The following is a 17,718-nucleotide window of genomic DNA, read 5'->3' as shown; positions in this document are numbered from 1 at the left end:
GGCCCCATTCACTAGTGCTAACGGGCCCCTCAGGGACATTCTCGGCCGTGCGCGGTGCCCCATGGAACCGTGAACTAGAGAAATAGAGCACAAGGTGTCTGTTCTGGAGTTTCCGCTGGGTAGGGAACAGGAGACGGAGTGCATGCACTGAACACGTTTTCCGAGCGGGTGTTAGTCCTGAGATAATCCGTGAATGTAGGACCAGCTCTGTACAGAACGGAGTCCTGTGGATCTGCCAGCAGGAGTATAAAGCATTCTCTATTTATGTGGTTTCAGAATGTAGGCTCCCAGCCACCATCATTCATCTGGTGAGTTAAAAAGAAATATCTCCCATTATCAGACTTGTCTCACCCATCGGTGGATGGTTTTCGACCTTGGGTGGAGATAGTGTTGGCAGACAATTAGGGGGTTTTGTGAAATGTAATTTTTTTGTTGGTTAATCGTTGTTTTCTCTCCTCAGCCTTCTCCAGAGCTCTGATCAGGAAGTTGCAAACAAAGTCAAGGCCGGACTGAAAGGCCTGATTCCCGCATTGGAGAAAAACAAAAATACCAGCAAAGGAATTGAAACACTGCTTGAAAAACTGGCCGCATAGTGGAAACCATTCAGAATGAGATGAAATCATTTTTCCTGTTCTCTTTTCCCAGAGCGGGAAAGAAGGGCTAGGGCCCGCCTCCCCGGGAATCTGGGTGCTCTGTATATGTGCTTCTTCTTTGTACAAGGGTCTATTTATAAAACAGTTTCTAAAAATGGTCTTTTTTTTTTTTTTAATCCCAGCCACGTCTTTTGTCTTCTTGAGTGCTGAGCAAATCAGATGTGAAGTCGTAACATGAAAGGTTTAACTCTCATATACAGCAGGACCAACCAAATACATTCAAAGGAGAAGCATTCAGGGGAGAAGGTATCTTCTTGAGCAGTAGTCTGAGAGGGCTTCAGGGAGGAGGTGGGACTTGGAGACCTTGTAGGAAGACAGGGCAGAGGAAAAGGAGCCCAGGGGAGTCTTGGGAGCAGTGAGGTGAAAATGAATCATTTTGCTGAAGTTAAGATCAGGCTCCTGAGGGGAAATGTGCTGCAAGAATGAGGGGGTCACAGTGGCGGCCGTGTGAAGGTCAAGGTCACCGGGAAAGTGTCCCTATCTTGGGAGCCTAGCCTTCCCAGTAAATAGCTCCCTGTGATCAGACTTTGTTCCTTAGGACTTTCCCTTGAGTAGTTGAAGACTTGACAGAGCTTGAGTTAGAAGAAAGGAGATGTAAATTTGTTAGTGCAGAAATTTAAATTGAAGTGCAGGTAGGATGTTGGAATTTTAAAACTGTGCTTGGCTGTTCAACAATGATGAANGTACATACTGGAACAGGGAGCCCTGGCCCAGAAGCAGAGGAGCCCATGCCTGTAACTCGGGGATCCTTCTCCGCAACCCCGCCGGGTCTCAGGGTGGCGGGGGGATGAGGTGAGGAGGTCAGTGCAGAAAAGCCAACACCACAGCCAGACGAACACATTGGGAACTTGTGTTTTCCGTATAAAGGGCATGTTCACCACAAGGAGGAAAACACCCTATTTCTTCCATCCACCAGACTAAACAAAAATACATCATTTTAAAATTAGAATAGAGTGGAGCCAAGGCAGCCAGTGTTCCTCTGTGTGCCCCTCCACATCCCTGCTTTGCCCTGCTGGGAAGGAACTACTTCCCCTTTTTTCAGCTTCACTGCCTTTTTAAATACTGATTGGGGTTTCTATTGTGGGTTTTATTTGTTCCCTTTCATCTTTTAGTTGTAGGCAATGCAGATGGGGGGGACTTGTCTGCACCCCTGGTCCCTGTCTTCTCTCCCTGTAGAAGTACATCGTCTTTGAGAAGTCCATGTTCAGGGCTTCCGTGGTGAGGCTGACCTGGGGGGTTAAACACAGAAGTACGCAGCGGACTTGTCCTTAGGTTGCCCGTTCTATTTCATCTTTCCCAGCATCATCCATTGCTTCACTCATCTTCATTCGCTGATTTTTCTACATTCTTCCTAATTTTCCCCAAACTCTTCCATCGGAATTGCCTCAACTTCTCTAGCAGGTACCGTTTTCCTCTTTTCTTCAGCCTGGCAGGGCGCCATGTTACTCGGGTGTCCACGCCTTTCCCTGTGGCTCCCGTGTCCTAACTGGTGCGCTTCAGGGCCACTGTGTCAGACGGGGGTCACAGGCTGACCACGGCTGAGCCAAAGATAGAAAGTTGAGCTGCGGGACACAACCCCTTGCAGCCACCCGCCTACTGGACTCCGGTTACGGGTGGCAGCAAGCCCGCCCATCAGACCATTTTGAACTAGATCCTTAGAAACTTACCACCAAAAGTGTGCTAACCTGACTATCTCTGAATATTCATTTATTTCCACACTGCCTAATGCAGTGAGTCACCTAGCGTTCCCAGTTTCCATTGGAGACACCCCTCCTGGAGCCGGCTGGCTTTGTGGATGCCCCGAGGACCTGCCATATGACCACCACTATCATCCTGGGCCTTCCCTTCATGTCTCCTACAGAAAGCCCATTTCCAGGATCCTGTGCATTTTTTTCTTGATTACTCCCGTCTTGAATGGGGCACAATCTCTAGTGACTTCCTGTGAAAAAATGGAAGTGAGAGAGACTGTGTTCATTACACACCCTTCCTTTCACACCTGGGTGCCTAGTTTAGCTGGATATAGAATTCCGGTTGGAAATGAATTTTGCCTCAGAATTTTAAAGACATTGGTCAACAGTTTTTTGATTTAGGGTTGCTATGGAAACCCAAACATCATCCTTGTTCCCAATCTTTTTTATATGTGGCCTTTTGCAGGGGCAGTGCTTCTCCAAAAGGTGACAGGACATCTTTTAATCCCCAGGTGTCTTCTCTTGCAGGAAATCGTGCCTTAGTGTATGAGGTGTGTCTGTTTTCCGTGCTGCATGCTGGACACTTGGAAATGTTTTAGAAAATGTCAATTCTTCCCTTCTGGGAGTTGTAGTTGCATCATTTCTCTCTATTCTTTGGAACTCTCCTTAACTACTGTTTTGAATGTTGGCTTGATCATCTTGTTTTCTGTTTTTCTTTGGCTTTTTGTTTTGCCCAGAAATGAGAAGCCTCTTTCCTCTCCTCCTTCTGCCAGCTTTGCACTGAGTGTCCTTCTTTTGTGCCTTGGATGAACTCTTTCTTATGTCTTGGGATGTTATATTTTATGTTTGTTTTGCTTTTGTTTTCCTTTGCTCTCTTTTCTATCATCTGCTCTTTGGTTTACTTCGGTCTCTTACATTTGAGGCTTTGCTGGAGAGATCTTTGGCTCTCTGTATATTCAAGACCCTGAAAACTGATCAGAAACGGGCAGGGCTCGCCTGTCTTCTGCTGTGGAGGGTTTATTGCACAGGTGTGGGGGTTGCTGTTTCACCGAAGTCCCCCAGGCCTCAGGAGGTGCCGGCCCCGTGTCTGGGGCCCTTCCCTGCCTCTGGAGAGAAATGCCCCCGCCTGCCAGTACTCTAGTTGCTTAGCACCCAGGGTGCAGATCTGAATTAACCCCAACACTTAGAGCAGGGACAGTGCCTCTCCCTCATGCTGTCTTGTCCCCAGGGCCCTAGCCTGGTGGGACTGAACCAGTGCAAATCCAGACAATAAACTGTCGGCCTCCCGCCGTGGGTTGGAGTGGTAGTGAGCCAGTTAGAGGCAGTCGCCCTGTTTTCCATCCCAGGCCTCTGCCCACCGAGAGCCTCTCACTGCGGACGTGCCTGTACCATGGGGAGAACTCACCTGCTCCTCTGCGTGTACTTGGCCTTCACCTTTCTTGGTCCCGCTGCTCGCTTCACCTCTTCTGTTCTTCCAGATACTTGGATGCAAGTGCCCGCTTCCCCGTGGCTCCCGTCTCGGGTACTTTGTCCTAGTGAGTGTGTACCACTTTTGTTCTTAGCAGAAATCTACGCGTGCTTTCAACCAAACTGAAAACAACCTGGCTGGACAGTTTCTTTTCCACGGAAGAGCTTGATGTGAGAATGTCCTTCATTGCACAATTCAGCTTTTTGCAGTTTTCAGATTGCGCCAACTGCATGCCTTCCCCAGGGATCAGACTGCCTACAGGAAGGAAGAACCGTTTTCCTTTTAAGCCAGGGTGCCGTGCGTTTGCATAAAAGAATAAGGACCCTCACGGGAAATGGCTTCCCGCGCGCTTGATCTCAGGGCCTTGGCTCTTAATAGGACCTGGCACCTCTGTTACTATGTGCAAAGAAGTTTTGAAGCGATTACATCTTAATAATAGCAGGTTAGTCACTCTGAAGTCTGAGAAAGACGAGGGTGTGTGCGTATTTTTAGAATAAGAGCACAGGGTCTCAAAAACACCAGTTAATACTGAGCCACTAACCGTAACTTTCTACCCCAGAACTAATGAGCTAAACAGACATAAAAATCTGCTGTAAGCTCTCTCCTCACTTCTGATCTTGCTTAACCTAAGGAAGCTAAGTTCATAATAACCTCTGCCTGATGCATGCTTACTTAAGCCCCTTTGAGTAGCTGCGCTGAAATCCTCACCCCCCTGTACCTCAAAAGGTGCTGTATTTGGAGACTGAGCCTTTAAAGAGGTAACGTAGGTAAAATGAAGTCACATGGGTAAATCCCAATCCACTACGGCTGCTGTCCCTATAAGGAGATCAGAACCCACTCACACAAGGCCGTGTGAAGACGGAAAGGATGGTACCTACCAGCCAAGAAGGGAAGGCGTTCAGTGAAACCAACCTTGCTGACCCCTTGACCTTGAACTTCTGGCCTCCAGTCCTGGGAGGAAAGAAATCTCTATTGTTTAAGGCAGCCGATCTGTGGTGGTTGTTGCCACCGCCCTAGCAAACTAATACATCTTTTCTTACTTTTTTGTGTAAAAAATTTTTTTACCTTCTATTCTTGAGAAAGAGACAGAGTGGGAGCAGGGGAGGGGCAGAGAGAGACATAGAATTAGAAATCTGAGCTGCCGGCACAGAGCCCAGCACAGGGCTCAAACCCACGAACCGTGAGATCATGACCTGAGCCGAAGTTGGACGCTCAACCGACTGAGCCACCCAGGTGCCCCTCCCTGGAGAATTAGTAAGTCTTTTCAGTGAACGATCTCAAGCAGGAGCTCCAGCATGCTACTTGGACCCCGTGACACTCACGCAAGGTAACTCAATGGCTGCTCTAGTGTGCGGTTCCCAGTGTGCAAACAGGCTGCTGGCCGTGCCCACGCGTGTGCCCCAGAGAGCACCTTGCACAACCTGCTGCCATGTCCGCTCCCATCCCTATAAATGAATGTTTGGAATCTTTTATCAAAACGTGTTATCCCATTTTTAAACATGGGTTCGTGCCCGCTGCTGACTGTAAGTGGACAAAGCTGCAAAATGTGATGAGGAATTTTGGTCCGCGCTCTCCTCTTCTGAGGGGAATCAATTATGTCTTGAGGGAAAATAATTAGTGCTTACTTGTGCCTCTTATGCGATGACCACTTGAATGGAAGCTGATGGGAACCCGGTAAGGTTATGAGAATCCTCTGACTGTGCTCTTGAGGACTGTAATTAAGCATAATGAATAATTCAGATATTTTAAATGACTTCCAGATGTTTGAAAACAGACTTTCCTTTTAGAGAGAAATATGCCTGCATTTAGAGCTCATATTTTTATTGATAAACATATCAGTAAAGACGTGTGCTTGACTTGCTATTACATTCAGCCGTTTGCAGTGGAGGNGCAGAGAGAGGGACACAGAATCCCAAGCAGGCTCCGTGCTGTCAGTGCAGAGCCTGACGCAGGGCTCCAACTCATGACACGGGAGATCATGACCTGAGCCAAAATCCAGAGTCAGACGCTTAACAGACAGCCACCCAGGCGCCCCGAGAAGACCATGTTTCTTGCCGGGTGTGTGTGTGTGTGTGTGTGTGTGTGTGTGTGTAAGTGTAACAGCGAGGAGCCACAAGGGGGAAGGATAGTTCAGGGCTCATTTCTCTTGCCAAATTGACATTTGTTCCATCTTTATTACTTAATTCGACTTCTTTGTTCCATCTTTATTGCTTAATACCTAAGTCTAGTTCCAAATATAGAACTGTTGTGTCTGCTTGTATTAATAATCCAGCTGACATAGGGTTCCCCTCCCACACTGCACAGTCACCCTCTTTGGGGAGGGTGAACCCAACGTGACCCGCCTCCGCCAGGTGCAGGTGACCCAGGTGTCGCAAATCACACTACCTTTCTCTTGGCCACAGTGATTAGTTGGTGGGTGTTGATACTCTTCTGAACAAGCATCTGTTAGAAGCTGGTGTGGAAAGAAAGCCAGGACACAGCATGGCGGGCCTCTTCGGGAGAGGCTATGGAAGCTGCCACCCCCTCCCCTGGGTCTCAAGCTCCTTCATCTGCTGTCTGCAGATGCCTCAAAAAGCTGCCTCCTTGGGTCTTACTCTGTTTCATCAGTGCTAAAAACGCACATCTTTTTGGGGTGCCTGGGTGGCTCAGTTTGTTAAGCATCCAACTTCGGCTCAGGTCATGATCTCACGGTTCGTGGGTTCGAGCCCCAGATCGGGCTATGTGCTGACAGCCTGGAGCCTGTTTCAGATTCTGTGTCTCCCTCTCTCTCTGCCCCTCCCCTGCTCACACTCTCTTTCTGTCTCTCAAAAATAAGCATTAAAAAGTGTACATCTTGTTTTCCTAGTCTAACAAATCTGAAAGGCTGCATCTTAGAATTGATGGCACCTTGGCCTGGTCCTTTTTGCCAGGCAGCTGTGTTTCTTAGTGACAAAGAAAATGATGGGTCTTAGAGACAAGGCCGATTATGGATGGGAAGATACAGTGTTCCGTCTTTTCCTCTCTATATAAGCCTGCTTTGCTTTTCCATAGTAACTTTCCACTTCCTGCAAAACTTTATTGCTGGACTCCTAAAGGTGAACAGGGTTAGGGTAAGTAATCTTCTATATATTTGCACATGAAACATCCCTTTGGAAAAGGAAAATCCAGTAAAGTTAGAGGCAGTATAGCACAGTGGCTGGGAGCACCTGCCCAGAACCCCACTGTGATCAGAAGCCTGGCTCCCGCAGCTGGGCATCCTTCGAAAAGTTACATAACCTCTCTGCTTAGCCTCTTCATCTCTAAAAACACCTGTCATTGTCACTGTGAGAATTACATGAGCTTATATATGTGGGTTTGGGGTTTTTTTTCCTTAAAACATTTTTTTAAAATCTTAAACAGATCGGGGCGCCTGGGTGGCTTAGTCGGTTAAGCGTCCGACTTTCGCTTAGGTCATGATCTCGCGGTTCGTGGGTTTGAGCCCCGCGTCGGGCTCTGTGCTGACTGCCAGCTCAGAGCCTGGAGCCTATTTCAGAATCTGTATCTCCCTCTCTCTCTGACCCTCCCCTGCTCATGCTGTCTCTCTCTCTCTCTCCTAGAAATAAATAAAAATATTTTTTTTTAAAATCTTAAACAGATCTGACACACAACGTTGTATAAGTTTAAGGTGTAAACACGTTGATTGATAACTCTGTATATTGCAATGTGAGTGCCGTTGTAACATTAGCTAACACCTCCATCAGTCACACAATTACTATTTTTTGTGGTGAGAAATCCCAAGATCTAGTCTCTTTGCAAGGTTGATGCTTGTAACACGGGGTTGTTGCCCATAATCACTGTACTGTATTTCAGTTCATTGCAGGATTATTTACAAGAGCCAAGACCGAAACCAACTACGTGTCTGTCAGTGGAAGAATATATAAGGAAAATCTGGTAGGTGTATATATAGACACACATGCCAGAGCAGTATTCAGCCATGAGGAGGAAAATCCTGCCATTTCCAACAACATGGATGGATCTTGAAGGCATTCATGCCAAATGAGAGAGGTCAGACAGCAAAGAACAAAGAGTGTTATGCTATCACACGTAAAATCTCACAAAGCCCAACTTGTAAAAACAGAGCATAGAATAGTGGTTACCAGGCTGGGGGAGGGGGAAATAGGTCAGATGCTGTTTAAATACCAAGCTTGAAACCAGTGGCTAAGTCCTGAAAATGATCTCGTGTGTAAATGACCTAGCGCTGGACCTGACAGCTGGGGCTCCTTCAGGGCTAGGCTTCCATGCCGGCAGCTAGGATCAGGGCATTGGGACTGGCCAGAAACGCCCCTGTGATGCCTCTGGAGAGTTCTATCAACATCAAACATTTCAGGGGGCACCTGGGTGGCTCAGTCCGTTAAGTGTCCGACTTCGGCTCAGGTCATGATCTCGTGGTTTGTGGGTTCGAGCCCCGCGTCGGGCTGTGTGCTGACCGCTCAGAGCCTGGAGCCTTTTTTGGATACTGTGTCTCCCTCTCTCTGCCCCTCCCCTGTTTGCACGCTGTCTCTCTCCCTCTGTCTCTCTTTCCCTCTCTCTCTCTGTCTCAAACATTAAATTTATTTTTTTAAATCAAACATTTCAGCAATCCTTGCCCTAAAATGCAAAACATACTTGTCCTTTTGAGTATATATTGGCTAAGAAAGCACCTAGAAACTTCCATGAATTCATTACTACTTTCAGCTATGTATTTTACAATTGGAAACAGCAGGGATGTTCCTTAGGAAAGTAGTCAAAGGTGCAAGTCATTGTTCTATTTGCAGCTGGTTTGCAGGCCCTTTAGTTAATCTCTTCTACCCACTGGGTAGGTTGAGGGGGAAACTCAGCTCCTTTTAAAATGCAGGTAACCTTGATGGGAACAGCACCTTTAGCTGTGGCCAGTGACCCACACCTTCCTTCTGAGTCTCAGCCGGCTCTGGCTCCATAGGAGGCGAAGAGGTAGAAGGTTGGAAAGGGCGTTTGTTTGCTTTAGGGTCGGCCTGGGGTAGAGCAAAGAAGTGGCGGGATTTCAGCTTGTATGGTAGCCTTGACCTCCGGGGATGGAGTGTGGGTCTGGCCCAGAGACTGCATGGCTGACTCCGGGGCATGTAGGCCCTGTGTGGGTCCTGCCTTCGCTGGGCTGGTGATCTCACTTTTCACTACTACACGAGCCACCTGCCTCCTATTCCCTCAATTTACAGAGACTTTTTAAAACAAGATTCCCTACACATGGGAGGGGATGTGAAGCGTAGTATCGCAGAGGCAGGAGCTTGGAAGATCTGGCTTTGAGGCTGCGCCCTGGCTCTGACCAAACATGTAAGTAAGTCACAATCTTTGTGAACCTTTGTTCGCTTATGTGTAAGAATAAAGATGATATCTGAAAATATCAGAGGGGGGGGGTCATAAGCCCGTGAGATTTGCATGTAAATAGAGCCTGTAGAAGTGTAGGTGATTCCCCTTGATACCACCTCGCCTTGTTGGGTTATCCAGTCCCAGAGCTGCAGGACACAAAAAACTGCATTAAGTAAGGTTATCAAAAGCCCAGAAATAGGGCAAAAAGATTGGCCACATTTAAAGACCCAGTAGAGCATTGTCTACAAAACCACAAGATTTTTTTACTTTTCCAGGGGGGATGTAATTTTGTTTGACACACTGTTAATTAGAGCTCAGCTTCTGGAAAGGTGGGTCGTAAAATGTCGAAATCAACATGCCACAAACAATCTCTGTCCGAAGTGGAGACAACTTCAGAGACAACTTTTCCTCCCCTGATAGTGTCGAGGTAACTTTGCAATCCTATTCTAGTAGGCGCTTACTGCATACATAATGCTTGTGTGTGTGGATGCCTTAGAGGAGGAAAAAGTATTTTTTTTCTGTATCCTTCTGAGTTCTAGGCTACCTCTCTGAGCTGGAGCTCCAGTAGCAAAAGAGAGTAACAGGAGAGAAGCACACAAATGGATTGAGCCTTGATAGGGAAATGACTCAAAGAAGCAGTAAACCTCTGCATTTTTATGCTGGATTTGATGAAGAGACGACAGTCATGGGAAGGTAGACTAGAGCAAAAAGGATAGGAGTTGAGTCATTTGGGGGAAACAGCAAGTCCTACTCACTAGGATTTCTCTTGGCGTCCCTCCACTTGGGGGATGAGGCTGATCCTTTTCCTGCGGGTGTAAGGAGGGACCCTCTCCCTTGCGGGGCTGAGGACTTGCTTCTGGAGAAGGTCAGAAAGCCCTGCACCTGCCGCTCCCTAGATTCCACAGCTCGCCCATCCTGCTTTTTGCCTCGTTCTTCAATGCACTCCATGTTTGTAGGAGAACCATGTTTTTCCTGTTCTGAAAGTACTTCTGATATTACACCCTAGCTTCTCGTTTCTGCTTTGCACCTCAGATGGAATTCTCTGTTTTTCTGCAACCTTCCAGGACAAAAAAACCCACAAAAAACCTAAGAGAGGTATTCACTTTTTGTAGAGGGAGTCGTCAGTTGATGCCCATTTCCAAATAAGAGAAGCGAACTACAGATTTCCCCACTCTCAAAGTAATGGGATCCTGTGAACGCTTCTGGAAGCCCAAGTGGGATAAAGTGGAGAAAGCAATTACCATTAATCTATACAGGTTTTTTGAGTGTTCCCAGATCCCCAAAAATAACCTCTCTGAGGCTTTTCTATTACTGTAGGGCTTATCTTGCTAATGGGTGCACGGAATAAATGGAGATGCAGCACACAAGGTCATGGACACAGTTGAATCCTAGGGCGGCCCGCCCCTGAGCAAGGCGGGGTGCAGCTCCCGGGACGGAGCGTGGTGGGGTCGGTGCCCGCTGCCTCCCCAGAGGCCCAGCACGAAACAGACCCTGAACGCTATCACTTTCCGCCCTGCCTTTCCCCCTAAAAGGGAAATTCCGTTTTGTATTTCTTTCAGCTAGCGAGAACAGGTACTAATAGAGGTCTGTGAAAGCAAAGCGGCCTAGGAAACTGGAGAAAGGCAGAGATCCCTGCATTTCCACTGAAGTCTTGTCCACTGCAGTTAGGGTATGACCAGTCTGTAGAAAACTGTTAGAATCAGTCTGCACTTTATTTTTTATTATTTTTTATTTTTTAAACATTTAAAAAATTTATTTTTGAGAGCGTGCATGTGCAAGAGCTGGGGAGGGGCAGAGAGGGGAGGTGCACAGATGACCTGAAGGGGGCTTCTGAGCTGACAGCACTGGGGCTGGAACTCAAGAACCATGAGATCATGACCTGAATGGAAGTCGGATGCTCAAGCGACAGAACCACCCAGGTGCCCCTCCGATTGCATTTTGAATGTAATTTGTTTTAAAGAAAGCTTTAGAGATTTACAGTTGGGGTTAAGAATACTATTGGGTTTCTGAACAGCTTGAGATTATTTTAAGTTTATTTTGAGACAGAGAGAGAGCCCGCATGCAAGTGGGGGAGGGGCAGAGAGCGAGAGAATCCCAATCAGGCTGTGTACTGTTGGCAAACTGTGAGATCATGACCTTAGTCGTCCGAAACTTGACTGAGCCACCGAGGTGCCCACCAGCTTGACATTTTTAAGGGAGATTTAATCATTGAGAAAAGAAGGGCCCGAAAAGAGAATTTCCCCTTTGTGATGAGAAGACCGAAGTCGGGCAGTCATACCCCCATAGAACTGAAGAAGTGTATGAACCAAGAAAAGTGAAAGAGAGCAGGGCGCTTGATGGGAAAGTTGTTCCCACGAGACCAAAGTGGGCAAAATGTACAGCAATCCTTGAATGGGAAGGAGCTTCTTCTTGTGTCGAGAGAAGTTTCTCGAAGTTCCGCCCAGACTCGAAGCGCAGTCAGAAAGACTTGAAATCCCAGCAAGTGGGAGTCATCCGTGTGCAGTGTATTCAGTCCATCAGCAGTGAAAATCAAAGGAACAATCTCTGTGGCGCCTACATGCGCTAGGTCTTTAAATCTTGTCTATTTTCATGGTATTCTGACAGCTGCTATTTCTGCTCAATGTGTAAACGCGTTTGATGTTCTGTGGCCCCAGGGGCTCCTACTCCTCTTTGCCCCTGACTGGTAAGGACGCCCACGAATGCCGCTCCCTGCCTCTTGCCTTCCCCTGGGTGTGCCCGGGGGTGGAGGCTCAGCAGTGGGGGGAACAGCCTCCTGGACTGGAGCAGAGGCACCCCGCCCCCACCCAGGACTGTGGGGGAGGGGCAGGCTGTCGTGCGGAACAACAGATCCTGCATTTGGGATGAGGAGCAAGACGGCTCGGGGCACAGCTACCGAGGGGTCGGCCTAGGAAGGGAAGAATGACGGGTAGAGGACAGACTGTGTGGGCAGGAATGAGGGCCACTTCCCAACCTGCCAACAGCCAGGCCGTGTGGTCCGAGCTGAGCTCTGGGTCTTCACTCTGTCCCCCTGTAAGAAGAGGGGCTTGGGAAATCTGTGTGGGGGTGTCTCTGTTTCGCTGTGTGTGTGTGTGTGTGTGTGTCTCTCTCTGCCTCTGTGTGGGAGTGTCTCTGTGTCGCTCTCTTGTCTCTTTGTTTCTCAGTCTCTCTGGTTGTGTCTGTGTGTGTTGCTCTCTCTCGGTGTCTCTCTCTGTGTATCTGTGCATGTGTCTCTCTATGTGTCTTTCACACTGTGTGTCTCGCACTTTGTGTCTCTTGCTCTGTGTCCCTCACCCTGTGTCTCTGTGTGTGTCTGTGTCTCTGTGTGTATGTCTCTGAAAAATGAACATTAAAGAGGAAACGTGCAGGGTGCCCTGAGATGCCCTGGGAGCTGGAATGAGGCAGGAGAGACGGAGCGCGTGGGCTTCCTGGTCGCCCGCCTGGGCCCTGGTCAGCGCGGCAGCACTTGGATCTGGGTCTCGTGTTCGGGTTTGGCGCACGATTGCCGCTCTGAACCAGGGTTAGCTGTTAAAACGATGACTTAGAAAACAGTTGGTCAGTGTCCTTCCCAGCGTCCCTTCTAAGTGAAACACTTGGTGACGGCCTGCTGGCCACCCCTGCCATGTGTCCTCCGTGCCCCCCCGTGGTCGGCCAGCAGTGCCAGAAGGGAAGCGTTCAGCTGGAGGCTGGTTTCTTGTGAAGCCCTTGGGGCTTAAGTATCAGAGCCCCTTGATCCTTGGACATTCCCAAGCCTGCTTCCTCGATTTGTATTCATAATCGTAGGGGAGATCCTACACTGGACAGGCTTCCGACCCCCCAAAACGTGGATCCTCCTTCATCTTAGGCCTGAGCTCCTTTTTTTTTTCATTAAAACTTTTTAAAGTTTCTTTTGAGAGCGTGTGAGCAGGGGAGGGACAGAGAGGGAGGGAGACACAGAATCCAAAGCAGGCTCCAGGCTCTGAGCTGTCAGCACAGAGCCCGACACGGGGCTCAAACTCACGAATTGTGAGACAATGACCTGAGCCGAAGTCGGACGCTTAAGCGAGTGAGCCACCCAGGCACCCCTGCCTTGAGCATCTTCATGTGCATGCACCCTGTACACCTGTCTTGGTGAACTGAAAATTCACCAAGAATTTTCTCAAAAAGAACAAACCAGCCATTGGGAGTAGGGGGAAGGGGTGCTCTGCAAGTTCAACCTCCTTAAGTAATGGCAACACCAATGCTAGGTTATTCCTGCCAGTGAGGAATGGATGGGAGAGACGTTACGACTCCTCTCCTCCAACACTTGTATCCGAGCAGCACGGCTTTGGGGCCAAGAACACACACTCTGCAGATGCACTGCCTCGTTTGAAATCTCCACCACTTCGTTGCTCTGTGACATCGGGGGCAGGGACCTGCCCCTTCAAATCCCACTTCCTGCATCTGCAAAAAGAATAGCAAGGCCTCATGGAATTAGGGTTGTTAAACAAGATCGTGTCCTAGGATCCATCTAACGCAGTGCCTGGATACATGGAGAGCACGCTGAAGTTTTGGTTTTCCTAAGTCGCACTGTTGAGTGCGTAATCAAGGCAGAAACAACTACTTAATACCTCAGAAGCAGAACCCAAGTTGTAGGTGGATGGTCTATGTCCAACTCAATCTTCATGACAATTTTTTTTTTTAATGCCAGTGAGAGGAAGTCCTGTTTGCAGNGCAGAAACAACTACTTAATACCTCAGAAGCAGAACCCAAGTTGTAGGTGGATGGTCTGTGTCCAACTCAATCTTCATGACAATTTTTTTTTTTTTAATGCCAGTGAGAGGAAGTCCTGTTTGCAATAAGTTCCTGTCTCTGGTCTTTTCTCCGTCCTACTTCTTTAGACTTAGAAGTGATGTCTGGAACTCCAGCAGCCATGTTGCATCATGTGGGCAAGGTTTTTACCATTGAGATGAGAGAATCATGAGCAGAAGAGAGCCTGGCTTCCTGACAAGTTCATGGAGTCCCTATTCTAGCCTTACTCTGCCAACTCTCAAATTCTTTGATAAAGACCGGATTCCCAAATCACCTGTAGGACTTGTTAAGATGGATTTTTGGCCTCCATTCCCCAAATTTCTGATTCAGGAGGTATGGTTTAGAGCCTAAGCATCTGCATTTTTAACAAGTTTCCGGATGATAGGGATCGTACTAGTCCTTGGACTGTGTTTTGAAAGCTAGAATTTTATATGTTCGAGAAATAAGCTTTTTATTAGTAATAAGAGTAAACACTGCTATTTGGGGGTATTATTTTGTTATTAAAGAGGTGTCTAATTATTTAACTTGAGTAACTAGCTCTCCGTGCTCTGCTAAGTTAGAGCAGCAAATGATGAAAATGCTACGCAAAGTGGAGGACAGAGGTGGGGTGAATTGCAAATTGAATTTTTGGCTTGTGTACCATTTGTCAAAGGAGGACCGAGAACCTAGCGTGTGCTTGCCTTGTGCAAAAACAACTTTAAGATGTGAGCCGTGGTTGAGCAACAGCTCCCTCCTCACTGATCACTCATTGAATTCAGTTGAGTCCGAGTCATTATAACCAGGGTCTGCCGGAGAGTGATAAGCTAAGCCAGTGATTTGTCACTCATTTATTTTGGAAATGGAGGGGGACCCAGGCACAGGGCTGGAGGGGGTCCTGAGAGACTGTCGGAGGCCGTGGCAATCAGCCTCACCTGCACACTGAAATCACCCGAGGAGCTTAAACGTCCTGCCGCCTGGACCTGTGTCCCTGAATTCGGATAGCATTGGTCGTGGTGGGGCTTGGGTATGTAGAAGTTGAAAAGTTCCCTTGGTGATTTTCCTGTTGCACCACTGATAGAAACCAAATCAGAAAGGTGAAGTGACTGCCCCAAAGTGACACCGAGGGTCCGAGGCAGGTCTCTTGCTATCCCATGGAGCGCTCCTCAGACGCCTGGCTGGCCCTCGGAACCTGCCAGAGGCCGGGGACGCCGCCAGGTTAATTCTCCCCTCCTGTAATTGGCAATGACCTGGGACGTGGCGAGCTGAAAGCAAGCATCTGCTCCCGGCTCGGCGACAGAGTTCACTGCAGTTCATCAGTTTCCCTAACAAGATTTTCCTTGGTGACAGTGAAACAAATCATTTTAATTAGCATTAGATAATGAATTTAAATGGCATTGAAGTAATTCCAAAATCTCCTTTAACTGCCCTAAATAACATCGGGCAGGAGGAATTCGAGAAGGATTGATTGTGGAGAAAGAGCAGTGGTGAGGCCGCAGCTGCAGGGTTTCCTTACATGGGATGATTCTCCCCGGGTTTACCTCGTCCTAACAGTCCGTGAGCACCGGAAACTGCCTGGGCTGCAAAGGAGTGGTGTCCTTACCCCCCACCGGGTGTTCACGTCTCCTTGTCCGCTTGTCCTCGTGAGTGGCTGTGACCCACACCACGCTGGTCCCAGGGAGCTGGCTCTCCGTCTCCTGAGGAGCCCCTTCCCCTCTGAAAGTCCTTCCTTAGGCTCAGAGGAGACAGCACCCCTGTCACCGTGCCCTTGACCCTGGTTCTCCTTGGGAATTTGTTCCCTGCCCTTGAGTGTCAGGTGTGCAGGCAGGTGCTCTGAGTACCCTAAGGGATTGGAATAGACCGTGTGTTTGGGACTCATGCTGCCACTGTTAAGCCTCTGACTGGAGGGACCGGGAAAATCATGCCTTGTCCATGTGGCCTTGGCACAGCCTGAGAGAGGCCTCCCCCTCACCTTAAATGTCTGTGAAATTGACAGTCGGTGTTGGCGATGCACGTTTCTCTGAAACAAAAAGGGAAGAGCTCAGCATTGCCAACCTTGAGGCCATTGGGCCATCACTATACCCATCTTGTTCTTACAGTGTTAGTGTCTCTCACTCAGGTCCTCTTGTGATTTAGAAAGAGGGGCTTAGGGCGCCTGGATGGCTCAGTTGGTTAAGCGTCTGACTCGGCTCATGATCTCATGGTTTGTGGGTTTGAGCCCTGCGTTCCGTTCTGTGCTGACAGAGCTTGGAGGCTGCCTTGGGTTCTGTGACTCCGTCTCGCTGCCCCTCCCCCGCTCATGCTCTGATTCACTCAAAAATAATTTTTTTTTTTTTTTTTTAAGAAAAAGAGGGGCTCTGCCTTCTTTCTCTAACTGGCCAGAGCTTCCTGTAGATGATCTATTCTGTCACTAGGCCATCGCTGGTTTATGGCAACATGACATTGCGTGAGCATGAGAGTCCCAGATGACAATTTTCTTGCACCTTTTGAATGTAAAGTTCATAAAGCGAGATAGAAGACAATTACCTAATGACTTTTCTATGTGTAAAGGTCAAAGTATTAATTTTGTTTGTCTCTACTTTGAAACAATAGTGTTTCTTGAGTTAGAACACCAGAGGTACTGTGTGTGCACCCCCATTCCGTGTTTCTAGAAGTTTCGATAGCTCTCAAACCAGCTGGTGTACCACCTGGATGCTAATTACCTTGTGTTAGTGTCAGGCTCCATGGGGTCAAGGGCATGGGCCCCAACAAGACTGCCCTTTCTTCAGATGCTAGCCATACTTGGGAAGTCCCTAAGCCACTGTGCTTCTGATGGCATGACCCTGTCCATATACGTCCTCATGTCCACCAATCAGGAAGTTGCATTCATTTCTACGTCTAGAGTTTGTATTGGAGTTTTGTTCCATGGGCGTGACTGGTTAGATCATTGGCCACAGGTCGTAGCTTGATCTCCATCCCTCTTCTCTCCATGGAGCTTGATCTCCATCCCTCTTCTCTCCATGGAGCTTGATCTCCATCCCTCTTCTCTCCATGGAGCTTGATCTCTATTCTTCTTCCCTCCTTGGAGATGGGGTGGACTCAAAGTCCCAGCCCTCAAATCCCATGTCTTACTGGTGACCAGCACCATCTAGGCAGTGGCCTCTCTAACCATAAACTCCGGTGTTTATAAATAACAAAGACACTTGTGTTACTTAGGAAATTTCAAGATTTCAATTCTCTCAGGAACCAATGCTGGTTAAAATTTTTATATAACTGATGAGTCAACTAAATGTGCTTTAGCGGGAAGGAAGAGTGGCATGCTGTTGACAACAGCCCCTTCCCCGTTCCACTCCATTACCATGTGCCCCAAAGTGGATGTGAAATAGGAGAATTGATTTGGTCACCATGCGTTTTCCACAGGGTTTTTGTGATCCTGTTGTTTAAATGATTGTGCTCTTCATTATGTTGTATGAATTTTTTAAATGTTTCTTTATTTGAAAGTGAGAGAAGTGGAGGGACGGGTGTGTGTGGAGGGGCAGAAAGAGAGAGAATCCCAAACAGGCTCCACACTGTCCGTGCAGAACCTGATGCAGGGCTTGAGCTCAGTAACTGAGATCATGACCCAAGTCAAAATCAGGAGTCAGATACTGAACTGAGTCACCCAGGCATCCCTACTATATTGTGAGTTATTAAATATATTGTATGTTTATATACCTATATCACATGTACCAGCTCATCATCTGTACTACCATACCTTACAGGTAATTTTCTTTAAGTTTTTTTAATGTTTTATTTATTTCTGAGAGAGAGACCGCATGAGAAGGGGAGGGTCAGAGAGAGAGGGAGA

The 17,718-nt window shown here is 48.0% G+C and overlaps 1 protein-coding gene across 1 annotated transcript in view; it reads left to right on the top strand.

Annotated features, from left to right (window-relative positions):
• PUM3 (pumilio RNA binding family member 3) overlaps positions 1-748 on the top strand; it is a 47,534-nt gene extending 46,786 nt beyond the window's left edge. Inside the window, exon 19 of the mRNA XM_077759302.1 lies at positions 461-748. Within this exon, the coding sequence (XP_077615428.1) occupies positions 461-593 (133 nt within the window). The 3' untranslated portion in view covers positions 594-748. The remainder of the gene's footprint in view (positions 1-460) is intronic.
• Positions 749-17,718: the final 16,970 nt, after the last annotated feature.

Source organism: Crocuta crocuta, unplaced genomic scaffold (assembly GCF_008692635.1).
Source record: "Crocuta crocuta isolate KB4526 unplaced genomic scaffold, BGI_CrCroc_1.0 scaffold41, whole genome shotgun sequence".
NCBI lineage: Eukaryota > Metazoa > Chordata > Mammalia > Carnivora > Hyaenidae > Crocuta > Crocuta crocuta.
This window is presented reverse-complemented; position numbering and strand designations above follow the sequence as displayed.